The sequence below is a fragment of the Ranitomeya imitator genome, chromosome 1 (genome assembly GCF_032444005.1).
Source record: "Ranitomeya imitator isolate aRanImi1 chromosome 1, aRanImi1.pri, whole genome shotgun sequence".
In the NCBI taxonomy this organism is placed as follows: Eukaryota; Metazoa; Chordata; class Amphibia; order Anura; family Dendrobatidae; genus Ranitomeya; species Ranitomeya imitator.
The window spans coordinates 613,232,026-613,245,420 of record NC_091282.1 but is presented as its reverse complement, the minus strand read 5'-3'; the positions used below and the strand labels follow the sequence as shown (position 1 = coordinate 613,245,420).

The 13,395-nt window shown below is 49.6% G+C and overlaps 1 protein-coding gene across 2 annotated transcripts in view; it reads left to right on the top strand.

Moving 5' to 3' along the window:
• The first annotated feature begins 11,870 nt into the window (after positions 1–11,870).
• The window catches only part of TSTD1 (thiosulfate sulfurtransferase like domain containing 1), a 44,904-nt gene continuing 43,379 nt past the window's right edge, over positions 11,871–13,395 (top strand). Inside the window, exon 1 of one of the 2 annotated variants that reach the window (XM_069726179.1) lies at positions 11,871–12,028. In XM_069726179.1, coding sequence (XP_069582280.1) covers positions 11,956–12,028 — 73 coding nt within the window. In that variant the 5' untranslated portion in view covers positions 11,871–11,955. The remainder of the gene's footprint in view (positions 12,029–13,395) is intronic. The other variant, XM_069726187.1, reaches the window with a different exon arrangement.

Here is a 13,395-nt window from a genome sequence, read left to right as displayed (position 1 = left end):
ATACACGGTCTTAGCGAACCATCCTTCTTGGCTACAAAAAAGAACCCTGCTCCCAATGGTGACGACGATGGGCGAATATGTCCCTTCTCCAGGGACTCCTTCACATAACTGCGCATAGCGGTGTGTTCAGGTACGGACAAATTAAATAAACGACCCTTAGGGAATTTACTACCAGGAATCAAATCGATAGCACAATCACAATTCCTATGCGGAGGTAGGGCATCAGACTTGGACTCTTCAAATACATCCTGAAAGTCCGACAAGAACTCTGGGATGTCAGAAGGAATGGATGACGAAATAGACAAAAATGGAACATCACCATGTACTCCCTGACAACCCCAGCTGGTTACCGACATAGAGTTCCAATCCAATACTGGATTATGGGTTTGTAGCCATGGCAACCCCAACACGACCACATCATGCAAATTATGCAGTACCAAAAAGCGAATAACTTCCTGATGTGCAGGAGCCATGCACATGGTCAGCTGGGCCCAGTACTGAGGCTTATTCTTGGCCAAAGGTGTAGCATCAATTCCTCTCAACGGAATAGGACACCGCAAAGGCTCCAAGAAAAATCCACAACGTTTAGCATAATCCAAATCCATCAGATTCAGGGCAGCGCCTGAATCCACAAACGCCATGACAGAATATGATGACAAAGAGCACATTCAGGTAATGGACAAAAGGAATTTGGACTGTACAGTACCAATAACGGCAGAGCTATCGAACCGCCTAGTGCGTTTAGGACAATTAGAAATAGCATGAGTAGAATCACCACAATAGAAACACAGTCTGTTCAGACGTCTGTGTTCGTGCCGTTCTACTTTAGTCATAGTCCTGTCGCACTGCATAGGCTCAGGCTTACTCTCAGACAATACCGCCAGATGGTGCACAGATTTACGCTCGCGCAAGCGACGACCGATCTGAATGGCCAAGGACATAGACTCATTCAAACCAGCAGGCATAGGAAATCCCACCATTACATCCTTAAGAGCTTCAGAGAGACCCTTTCTGAACAAAGCCGCTAGTGCAGATTCATTCCACAGAGTGAGTACTGACCATTTCCTAAATTTCTGACAATATACTTCTACATCATCCTGACCCTGGCATAAAGCCAGCAGATTTTTCTCAGCTTGATCCACTGAATTAGGCTCATCGTAAAGCAATCCCAGCGCCTGGAAAAATGCATCAACATTACTCAATGCAGAATCTCCTGGTGCAAGAGAAAACGCCCAGTCCTGTGGGTCGCCGCGCAAAAAAGAAATAATAATCAAAACCTGTTGAATAGGATTACCAGAAGAATGAGGTTTCAAGGCCAAAAATAGCTTACAATTATTTCTGAAGCTCAGGAACTTAGTTCTGTCACCAAAAAACAAATCAGGAATCGGAATTCTTGGTTCTAGCATCGATTACTGATCAATAGTATCTTGAATCTTTTGTACATTTACAACGAGATTATCCATTGAGGAGCACAGAGCCTGAATATCCATGTCCACAGCTGTGTCCTGAAGCACTCTAATGTCTAGGGGAAAAAAAAGACTGAAGACAGAGCTAAGAAAAAAAAATGATGTCAGGATTTCTTTTTTCCCTCTATTGGAAATCATTGAAGGGCTCCTTGTACTGTTATGGCTGGCAATCAGGCAACACAGCGTGCAGTAATCAGCGCACATACAGAGATCTGGCAATAACCAAAAACAATAGGACGAGCTCTGAGACGTGGAATCTCTGTAGACTGCAGTACCTGATCTATCCTCACACAACTATAAGCAGCAGTGGATTGCGCCTATCAACTACCTATGCAACTCGGCACTGCCTGAGGAGCTGACTAGCCTGAAGATAGAAATACAAGCCTGACTTACCTCAGAGAAATACCCCAAAGGAATAGGCAGCCCCCCACATATAATGACTGTTAGCAAGATGAAAAGACAAACGTAGGAATGAAATAGATTCAGCAAAGTGAGGCCCGATATTCTAGACAGAGCGAGGATAGCAAAGAGAACTATGCAGTCTACAAAAAACCCTAAAACGAAAACCACGCAAAGGGGCAAAAAGACCCACCGTGCCGAACTAACAGCACGGCGATGCACCCCTTTGCTTCTCAGAGCTTCCAGCAAAAGTTAATAGCAAGCTGGACAGAAAAAACAGAAAACAAACTAGAAGCACTTATCTAGCAGAGCAGCAGGCCCAAGGAAAGATGCAGTAGCTCAGATCCAACACTGGAACATTGACAAGGAGCAAGGAAGACAGACTCAGGTGGAGCTAAATAGCAAGGCAGCCAACGAGCTCACCAAAACACCTGAGGGAGGAAGCCCAGAGACTGCAATACCACTTGTGACCACAGAAGTGAACTCAGCCACAGAATTCACAACAGTTGGGGCCTACTAACGGTGTCTGCCGCTCCAAGGTTTTCTCCTGGTCTCCTTTTCTGAGCTTCGATCTTCAGGCTTTCATTAAGTAGTTTTTAGATTACACTGCATTTGGCCTACTAGTTGGGTTGGGGCCTACTAACGGTGTCTGCCGCTCCAAGGTTTTATCCTGGTCTCCTTTCCTGAGCTTCGATCTTCAGGCTTTCATTAAGTAGTTTTTAGATTACACTGCATTTGGCCTACTAGTTGGGTTGGGGCCTACTAACGGTGTCTGCCGCTCCAAGGTTTTCTCCTGGTCTCCTTTCCTGAGCTTCGATCTTCAGGCTTTCATTAAGTAGTTTTTAGATTACACTGCATTTGGACTAGTAGTTGGGTTGGGGCCTACTAACGGTGTCTGCCGCTCCAAGGTTTTCTCCTGGTCTCCTTTCCTGAGCTTCGATCTTCAGGCTTTCATTAAGTAGTTTTTAGATTACAAAGCATTTGGCCTACTAGTTGGGTTGGGGCCTACTAACGGTGTCTGCCGCTCCAAGGTTTTCTCCTGGTCTCCTTTTCTGAGCTTCGATCTTCAGGCTTTCATTAAGTAGTTTTTAGATTACACTGCATTTGGCCTACTAGTTGGGTTGGGGCCTACTAACGGTGTCTGCCGCTCCAAGGTTTTATCCTGGTCTCCTTTCCTGAGCTTCGATCTTCAGGCTTTCATTAAGTAGTTTTTAGATTACACTGCATTTGGCCTACTAGTTGGGTTGGGGCCTACTAACGGTGTCTGCCGCTCCAAGGTTTTCTCCTGGTCTCCTTTCCTGAGCTTCGATCTTCAGGCTTTATTTAAGTAGTTTTTAGATTACACTGCATTTGGACTAGTAGTTGGGTTGGGGCCTAATAACGGTGTCTGCCGCTCCAAGGTTTTCTCCTGGTCTCCTTTCCTGAGCTTCGATCTTCAGGCTTTCATTAAGTAGTTTTTAGATTACAAAGCATTTGGCCTACTAGTTGGGTTGGGGCCTACTAACGGTGTCTGCCGCTCCAAGGTTTTCTCCTGGTCTCCTTTCCTCAGCTTCGATCTTCAGGCTTTCATTAAGTAGTTTTTAGATTACACAGCATTTGGCCTACTAGTTGGGTTGGGGCCTACTAACGGTGTCTGCCGCTTCAAGGTTTTCTCCTGGTCTCCTTTCCTCAGCTTCGATCTTCAGGCTTTCATTAAGTAGTTTTTAGATTACACAGCATTTGGCCTACTAGTTGGGTTGGGGCCTACTAACGGTGTCTGCTGCTCCAAGGTTTTCTCCTGGTCTCCTTTCCTCAGCTTCGATCTTCAGGCTTTCATTAAGTAGTTTTTAGATTACACAGCATTTGGCCTACTAGTTGGGTTGGGGCCTACTAACGGTGTCTGCCACTCCAAGGTTTTCTCCTGGTCTCCTTTCCTGAGCTTCGATCTTCAGGCTTTCATTAAGTAGTTTTTAGATTACACTGCATTTGGCCTACTAGTTTGGTTGGGGCCTACTAACGGTGTCTGCCGCTCCTTTCTGTTCTCCTCCACTGAACAAAGCAGTGCCGCCTGTTTACTACTGTTACCAATTTTGAACTGCATTACTGATTTGGGCCTACTCACTGTGTCAGCCTATCATTACAGTTGTCCTCCACTGAAGAAAGCAATGCCGCCTGGTTAGTCCTGTTACCAATTTTGAAATGCATTTAGCCCACTTTATTATTTGGGCCTATATCTGTGTTTCCTCCTCATCCTGCCCATTGCCCAGCCAGTGCTAGATAACTCTGCTGATACATTGACCCAGACCACTACATTCCCCTTGCACGCTACACAGCCAGAATCTGACCCTGCTGAAAGTCAGGTTCCCCTTCCCGCATACTATACCACCTTACACGGGGACAAAGAGGAAGGGGCAGATGAAAGTGCAGGTTCCTTCATCAGGTAGGGGGGAATACTCGTTGGCGACGTCACTGGCACAGGGCCCCTCATAGTACGCAAAAGTGTCGCTGCCGGTGGGAGGCGCCCCCGCCGTGCAAACACACCGCCGTACTTTGAGGGGCCCTGTGCCAGTGCCAATGCGAACGAGTGGGCCCCCCCTGCTTGCTCAGGATCTCAGTACTTGCAAAGTTGAAATACTTACCTCTCTCTGCTCCACTGCCGTGACGTGGTCCACGTTTCCTGGGCCCACTAAATACTTGAACCAACCATACCCCCCACAACTTTAGCCAAATGACCCCCAATTTCCAATGCCTAACTATTATTATAAGGTAAATTAAGATTGACAAGCTTCAGTAACAAGAATGGATGTTTTTGCCATTAAAATGGGCACTGTAGGTGTTTTCCTGGCCTCCACTCACTGCCGACTATGCTTCCCCATTGACTTGCATTGGGTTTCGTGTTTCGGTCGATCCCCGACTTTTCGCGATAATCGGCCGATTTCACTCGACTCGACTTTTGAGATAGTCGGGTTTCGCGAAACCTGACTCGATCCTAAAAAAGTAAAAGTCGCTCAACCCTACCAACGAGTCCACCACACCTGTATCTTCAAGCATTGGCGCTTTAGTGCTCATTTCTCTGGGCACGATGCCGGGATCTCTTCTTCGCCAAAGACGGGAACCGTCAAGATGACTTTCTCAATTACTTTCGGCAAGTCAGTTCTATCCTCGGGCCATTTGGACAGGCAAGATGGTAACATGCTACAATGAACTACCCAGGTACATGCTCCTTCTGCATGTTCAGGCTGGACTTCATGCACCGGCCCGTTTGAACTGACTCTTCGTATCACTCGATGTGGGGTCCTCTCTCATCCATCTCGCCACACCTTCACCACCAGCCTGTACCTTCACTACCAGCTTGCACCTTCACTACCAGCCTGTACCTTCACTACCAGCCTGCACCTTCACTACCAGCTGGTACCTTCAATTCCAGCCTATATCTTCACTATCAGCCTGCACCTTAACTACCAGCCTTCACCTTCACCACCAGCTTGCACCTTCACTACTAATCAGCACCTTCACTACCAGCCTGTACCTTCACTACCAGCCTGTACCTTCACCACCAGCCTGTACCTTTACTACCAGTTTAAACCTTTACTACCAGCCTGCACCTTCACTACTAGCCTAAACCCTCACTACCAGCCTACTTCTTCAGTAACAGCCTGAACCTTCACTACCAGCCTGTACCTTCACCACCAGCCTGTATCTTCACTACCCACCTGCACCTTCACTACCAACCTGTACCTTCAATTCCAACCTATACCTTCTCTACCAGCCTGTACCGTCACTACCAGCCTGTACCTTCAGCATCAGCCTGTACCTTCACTACCAGCCTGTACCTTCACTACCAGCCAGCATCTTCACCATCAGACTGCACCTTCACTACACCTTCATTACCATCTTGCACCTTCACTTACAGCCTGCATCTTCTCTACACCTTCACTACCAGCCTGCACCTTCACTACACCTTCTATACCAGCCTGCACCTTCACTACCAGCCTGCACCTTCTATACCAGCCTGCGCCTTCACTACCACCCTGCACCTTCACTTCCATCCTGTACCTTCAAAGTAGTGAATTGTAGTGAAATTGCAGACTGGTGTGCAATGAGGTTAGACTAGCAGTGAGTGGGGTTGTGCTGGCCGTGAATGGGGTTATGCTGGCAGTGAATGGGCTTCGGCTGGGCATGAATAGTGTTAGGCTGGCAGTGAATGGGGTTAGGCTAGCAGTGAACTGGATGAGGCTGGCCGTGAATGGGGAAGGCATGGTTTCAGAGTCAACAATTAAAATGAAGGCTGAAGACAGAGAAGTATGTGCCTGGGGACCTCTTAACACCAGCAGCTCCTGCTGAGCATTGTCACAATCACGGTGATTCAGCATTTCCTTAATCCCTCTGCTCATGTTATGGCATAGATTCTGTGATGTTGGGCCTGGTCCATCCCTACCTGATTCATATAGGATAATTAAGAAGCACTCGGTCAGGCAGCAGGACCATGTGTTATAGAGAAGATGGACAATGAGGTCCGGTATTCTGCATGTGGATGATGGGGTCCAGGATACGGCAGGTGGACGATGGGATACAGGATACTGCAGGTGGACGATGGGGCCCAGCATACAGTACGTGGACGATGGGTCCTGGGATACAGTAGGTGGATGATGGGACTTGGGATACAGCAGGTGGACGATGGGGTCTGAGATACTGCAGGTGGACAATCAGATCCAGGATACGGCAGGTGGAGAGTGGGGCCTGGGATACTGCAGATGGATGATGGAGGCCGGGATACAGCAGGTGGATAATGTGGCTCTGGATACAGCAGGCGGACTATGGGTCCAGGATACAGCAAGTAGATGATGGATCCGGGATACAGCAAGTGGATGATGGGGCCCAGGATAAAGCAGATGGGCGATGGGGCCCGGAATACTGCAGTTAGATGATGGGGCTTGGGATACTGCAGTGGACGATGGTGGAGTGCCCCCAGACACAGGGCCACGCGTTCTCGGTACCGGGCCTCTCTGGTTCGGTTCTGATGCTGTCACGGTGGCTATACCCGGTCCGTGACCCTGCTAAGGGGCGTCCAATAAAGGTGGTACAGTCTGTCAGGGTTTCGTGACGCCACCTGTGGTGTTCGGTCAGGGTGACCGACGCTGCTGTGGGGTCCGCTGGGGGTGATGGAATGGCAGCTAGATGGTATACCTTCCCACAGGTGAAGTATGTCCCCAGGGCTTCCCAGTAAGGTGGATGGTGATGGTGTGAGGTGCAGGCAATAACGAGGACACAAGGCTGCAGTCTCTTTACCTCTTTAATGAAGACTTCAGGATCCTCAATCCAGAGCACGTTTAACAGGGCTATCAGAGACCGGTCGGTCCGATGGGCACTTCCAGAATTCACTTTGCAGGTGGAAATCGTTGCCTACCACTAGCGCCTGTGTGTTGTAGTGCTACCCTGCTGAGCATTCGGAATAGTCCTCACAACTGCTGTTCTCGTTTCGTTCGTTCTTTACAGCTCTCTCTCTCTTTAGTTCCAGATGTTGCTAGTTTCTCGTCCCCCAGTATGTTTTGGCTAGGACGCACCCGTATGACAGGAAGGCTTGGAGGTCTTCCGGGACCCTAGAGACGCCCCTCTCCCAATGTTGCCCCCTATGTCTTTTTAGGAAATTTAAGGTAGACAGCCAACCTATAATTAACTGTCCTGCGGAGTTCGGAGTAAGGCCTGGAGTCGGTTACTCCCGCGGTGTTCCGGCCACCGGCTACGCGCCTCAGTAGGATGTTGCCTCGGTATCACGGCACGACTCCTACTGGCTCTCCTTTTTGCTAGATCTCGTTTACACTGTTCCACAATATCCTTCCTTTCTTGTCTCTTTCTTAGGATACCGCCGCAAGGAGGTGCAGGCGCGGTTCCGTAACGTTCTGCTCTGTTCGCTAGGCACCTGCCAGGTTCCCACGCCTGACAGGGACCCCCCCTGTGTCTTCTCCCTACAACACCCCCTGCCACGGGATGTTGCCTGAATCCAACCCAGTCAGCTTCTGACTAACTTTCTATCCAACCCCTAGTTTTACCAGTGTGAGGAGGGGCCCAATAAATAAAGCCTTTTGCTCCCCCTAGTGGCCGGAGTGTGAAGTGTAATGTGTGCTGGTGATACCTGGTCAGTAGAATTCCTTCAGTGCCATCAGACGTACCATCACTCCCCTTAGTGGCAGAGTGTCATACTGCAACGACCAGATCTCTGGGGCGCTGCAATGGCATCAGGGATGTGGCAGGTGGATGGTGGGGCCCAGGATTCTGCAGGTGAATTATGGAGCAGGTGGATGATGGGATCCCGGATACGGTAGGTGGACGGTGGGCCCCGGAATACAGCAGGTGGATGGACATTGTGTTATGGGAGATGATGTGCTCGAGACTGTGCAGTGGTGACCACCCCTCCCATTGCGAGAAGGGTTAGGAGGTGGCTGACTGCAGGCTTTTTCTTTATCTTTAGGGTCAGATTGGCCCTCAGGGGAGAGGTGAATTCCCAGATGGGCCCTCCATCATCCTATATAAGCAGCTGCTGACACAATGCACTTGATTGATGTACAGACACTGTTCCTTCACCCTCAGCCTATAACTTCACTGCCAGCCAGTAACTTCACCACCAGCCTGTACCTTCACCAGCAACCTGCACCTTCACTACCAGCTTGTACCTTCAAGGTAGTGATGGTACACACTGGTAGTCATGGTGCAGGCTGGTAGTTAAGGTACACGCTGGTAGTGAAGGTACACGCCGGTAGTGAAGGTACACGCTGGTAGTGATGGTACAGGCTGGTAGTCAAGGTACAGGCTTGTGGTAAAGGTGCACGCTGGTAGTGAAATTGCAGGCTGGTATGGAATGGGGTTATGATGGCAGTGAATGGGGTTAGGCTGGCCGTGAATAGGATTAAGTTGGCAGTGGATGGGGTTAGGCTGGCCGTGAATGTGGTTAGGTTGGATGTGAATGGGGTTAGGCTGGTCGTGAATGAGGTTAGGCTGGCCATGTATGTGGTTAGGCTGGCAGTGATTGGAGGTTAGGCTGGCAGAGAATGGTGTTAGGCTGTCAGTGAATGGAGTTAGGCTGGCAGTAAATGGGGTTATGCTGGCCGTGAATGGGGTGAGGCTGGCCGTGAATGGGGTTATGCTAGTAGTGAATGGGGTGAGGCTGGCAGTGAACAGGGTGAGGCTGGCAGTGAATGGGGTTGTACTGGCCGTGAATGGGGTTAGGCTGGCCGTGAATGGGGTTAGGCTAGCCATGAACAGGGTGAGACTGGCAGTGAATGGGGCTATAGTGGCAGAGAATGGGGTTAGCCTGAATGGGGAAGTCATGGTTTCAGAGTCAACAGATAAAATGAAAGCTGTTAGAAGACAGAGAAGAATGTGCCTGGGGACCTCTTAACACCAGCAGCTCCTGCTGAGCGTTGTCACAATCACTGTGATTCAGCATTTCTCTTATCCCTCTGCTCATGTTACAGCACAGATTCTGTGATGTTGGGGCTGGTCCATCTCTGCCTGATTCATATAGGATAATTATGACGCAGTCGGTCACGCAGGACCATGTGGTATAGTGAAGGTGGTTGATGGGGTCCAGGATTCTGCAGGTGGATGATGGGGTTCGGGATTCTACATGTGGATGATGGGGTCCAGGATTCCACATGGGGGTGATGGGGTCTGGGATACGGAAGGTGGACGATGGGATATGGAATATGGCAAATGGAGGATGGGGCCTTGGATACTGCAGGTGGAAAGTGGGGTCCGGGATTCGGCACTTGGACGATGGGGCCCAGGGTACTGCAGGTGGACAATAGGTCCTGGGATTCTGCAGGTGGACAGTGGGGCCCGGGATACAACATGTGGATGATGGGGCCCAGGATACTGCAGATGGACGATGGGGCCCAGGATACTGCAGGTGGACAATTGGGCCAGCGATACTGCAGGTTGAAGACGGTATCCGGGATACGGCAGGTGGATGGTGGGGCCCAGGATACTGTAGGTGGGCGATACTGCCTGGGATTCTGCAGGTGAATGATGGTATTCGGGATTCTGCAGGTGAATGATGGTATCCGGGATACGGTAGGTGGATGAAACGGACAGGGATTCTGCAGGTGGATGATGGGATCCTGGAAACGGCAGATGGACGATAGGGTTTGGGATACTGCAGATGGACAATGGGATCTGGGATACAGCAGGTGGACTGTGGGGAATGGGATACAGCAGGTGGACAATGGGGCCCGGACACAGCAGGTGGATGGTGGGGCCAGGCATACTGCAGGTGGACGATGGGGCCCGGACACAGCAGGTGGATGGTGGGGCCAGGCATACTGCAGGTGGACGATGGGGCCCGGACACAGCAGGTGGATGGTGGGGCCAGAGATACTGCAGGTGGACGATGGGGTCCGGATACTACATTGGACAATGGGATCCGGGATACAGCAGGTGGACGATGAGGCCCGAGATACTGCAGTTAGATGATGGGATCCGGCATACGACAGGTGGACAGTGGGGCCCGGGATGCAGCAGGTGGATAGTGGGGCCAAGGATACAGCAGGTGGCTGGGCATTGTGTTATGGAGGGAAGTGATGTGCTCGGGATTATGCAGTGCTGATCACCTTTCCCATTGCGAGAAGGATTAGGAGGTCATTGACTGAAGGCTTCTTCTTTACTTTTCGGTTCGGATTGGCCCTTGGGGCAGAGGCCCCTCCATCCTCCTATATAAGCAGCTGACACAATACACTTGATTCACTATGTACAGACACTCAGATAAATCCCCTTCAGAAGGAACCAGGGGCAACCAAACAACCCGGGTTTGTGACAAATTGGTGTGAGTGGTGAGAATGATAAAGGTATCTTCCCGGTGAACCGTGACATATTGCTGGGATCCTGGTGGGATCCGAGACACAAGGTAATTCCAAAACTAACCCACTATTTGGTCACTTTGATGCCAAGTGTGTTGCCCTGAACCCATTTGGGCCAGGCTGGAGGGACCTGCGTTTGATGCAGGGCATCACTATCTGTGTATTTTAAGTGTCAGATCAGTGACCCAAAGTCATTTAACCCCTTAAAACCTTCTGTTACTTATTCAAATCTGTGAAGATGGGCTGTTTGCCCACTTTGATGCCAGTTCTGGTGCCCAGAACCCATTTGGGCCAGGCTGGAGGGACCTGCGTTTGATGCAGGGCATCACTATCTGTGTATTTTATGTATCAGATCAGTGGCCTAAAGGCATTTAACTCCTTAAAAACATCAGTTACTTATTCAAATGGCCAAAATTGACTGCCCACTTTGATGCCAGTTCTGGTGCCAAAACCCATTTGGGCCAGGCTGGAGGGACCTGGGTTTGTTGCAGGGCATCAATATCTGTGTATTTTAAGTGTCAGATCAATGGCTCAAAGGCATTTAACCCCTTAAAACCATCAGTTACTTGTTCAAATTGCCAAAATTGACTGCCCACTTTGATGCCAGTTATGATGCCCAGAACCATTTGGGCCAGGCTGGAGATAACTGGTTTTGATGTGGGGCGCCCTTTTCTATATGTCTGTAGTGTGAGATCAGTGGCCCAAAGGCATTTAACCCTTTCTTCAGCGCTCTCTGGTGCCCACTTTAATGCCCATTTTTGTGCCAGTTTTATTGTTTTTGCAGCCATTTTTATGTGTATTCACATCAGGGCACCTCGCTGCATTGTCTTTTAATTATTGTGATGATTATTTTTTGTTGTTAAACCTATAAAAAACAGAAAAGAAAAAATTGCCGAATAAGAAACTGACGAATAAGAAACCAACTTCAGCTCCGAATAAGAAACTGAACGAATAAGAAACCAACTTCAGCTCCGAATAAGAAACTGAACGAATAAGAAACCAACTTCAGCCTGGTGTGGATTTGGGTAATGTAGGATTCGCGTGCAGCTTGAACAGTGGCCCCAGAGTGGATGTTACTGGTGGGAGGAATCACAATGGCAGGAGGGCAGCTGTGACTTCTGGTTACACAGCTACTGCAGGTCTTGTAGATTGTGTGCATGGAGTGACTATGAGCTAGAAGACACCATATCACATGGCTCCTGGGAAGGAGGAGCTGAGATGGGGCAGCTCTGTATATAGGAAGAAGCCAACTGCTCCCAATGTTACTCCTCAGGAACCTTCTACCTCAACTAAGACTCGTCTCCAGGAACACGGGCACCACAATGAGCACAGGTGAGAGGTCAGGGGGCAGCCGACAACGTGGAGAGACCCCAGGACATAATGTGGGGAGACCCCAGGACATAATGTGGGGAGACGCCAGGCCAGAATGTGGGGAGACCCCAGGACATAATGTGGGGAGACCCCAGGACATAATGTGGGGAGACCCCAGGACATAATGTGGGGAGACCCCAGGACATAATGTGGGGAGACCCCAGGACATAATGTGGGGAGACGCCAGGTCAGAATGAGGGGAAACAACTGGACATAATGTGGGGAGACCCCAGGACATAATGTGGGGAGACCCCAGGGCAGGGTGTCTGCCATCCATTCTGCAGTGGCTGTACCTCTCATGGTGATGTATGGGGGTGAGTAAGAAGATATAGCTGTGTGCTGCCAATAGTCCTCTATGGTATATTAGGGGTGGGGGATGGCTGTACCCCTCATGGTGATGTATGGGGATGAGTAAGAAGATATAGCTGTGTGCTGCCAATAGTCATCTATGGTATATTAGGGGTGGGGGATGGCTGTACCCCTCATGGTGATGTATGGGGATGAGTAAGAAGATATAGCTGTGTGCTGCCAATAGTCCTCTATGGTATATTAGGGGTGGGGGATGGCTGTACCCCTCATGGTGATGTATAGGGGTGAGTAAGAAGATATAGCTGTGTGCTGCCAATAGTCCTCTATGGTATATTAGGGGTGGGGGATGGCTGTACCCCTCATGGTGATGTATGGGGATGAGTAAGAAGATATAGCTGTGTGCTGCCAATAGTCCTCTATGGTATATTAGGGGTGGGGGATGGCTGTACCCCTCATGGTGATGTATAGGGGTGAGTAAGAAGATATAGCTGTGTGCTGCCAATAGTCCTCTATGGTATATTAGGGGTGGGGGATGGCTGTACCCCTCATGGTGATGTATAGGGGTGAGTAAGAAGATATAGCTGTGTGCTGCCAATAGTCATCTATGGTGTATTAGGGGTGGGGGATGGCTGTACCCCTCATGGTGATGTATAGGGGTGAGTAAGAAGATATAGCTGTGTGCTGCCAATAGTCATCTATGGTGTATTAGGGGTGGGGGATGGCTGTACCCCTCATGGTGATGTATAGGGGTGAGTAAGAAGATATAGCTGTGTGCTGCCAATAGTCCTCTATGGTATATTAGGGGTGGGGGATGGCTGTACCCCTCATGGTGATGTATGGGGGTGAGTAAGAAGATATAGCTGTGTGCTGCCAATAGTCATCTATGGCATATTAGGGGTGGGGGATGGCTGTTCCTCTCATGGTGATGTATAGGGGTGAGTAAGAAGATATAGCTGTGTGCTGCCAATAGTCATCTATGGTATATTAGGGGTGGGGGATGGCTGTACCTCTCATGGTGA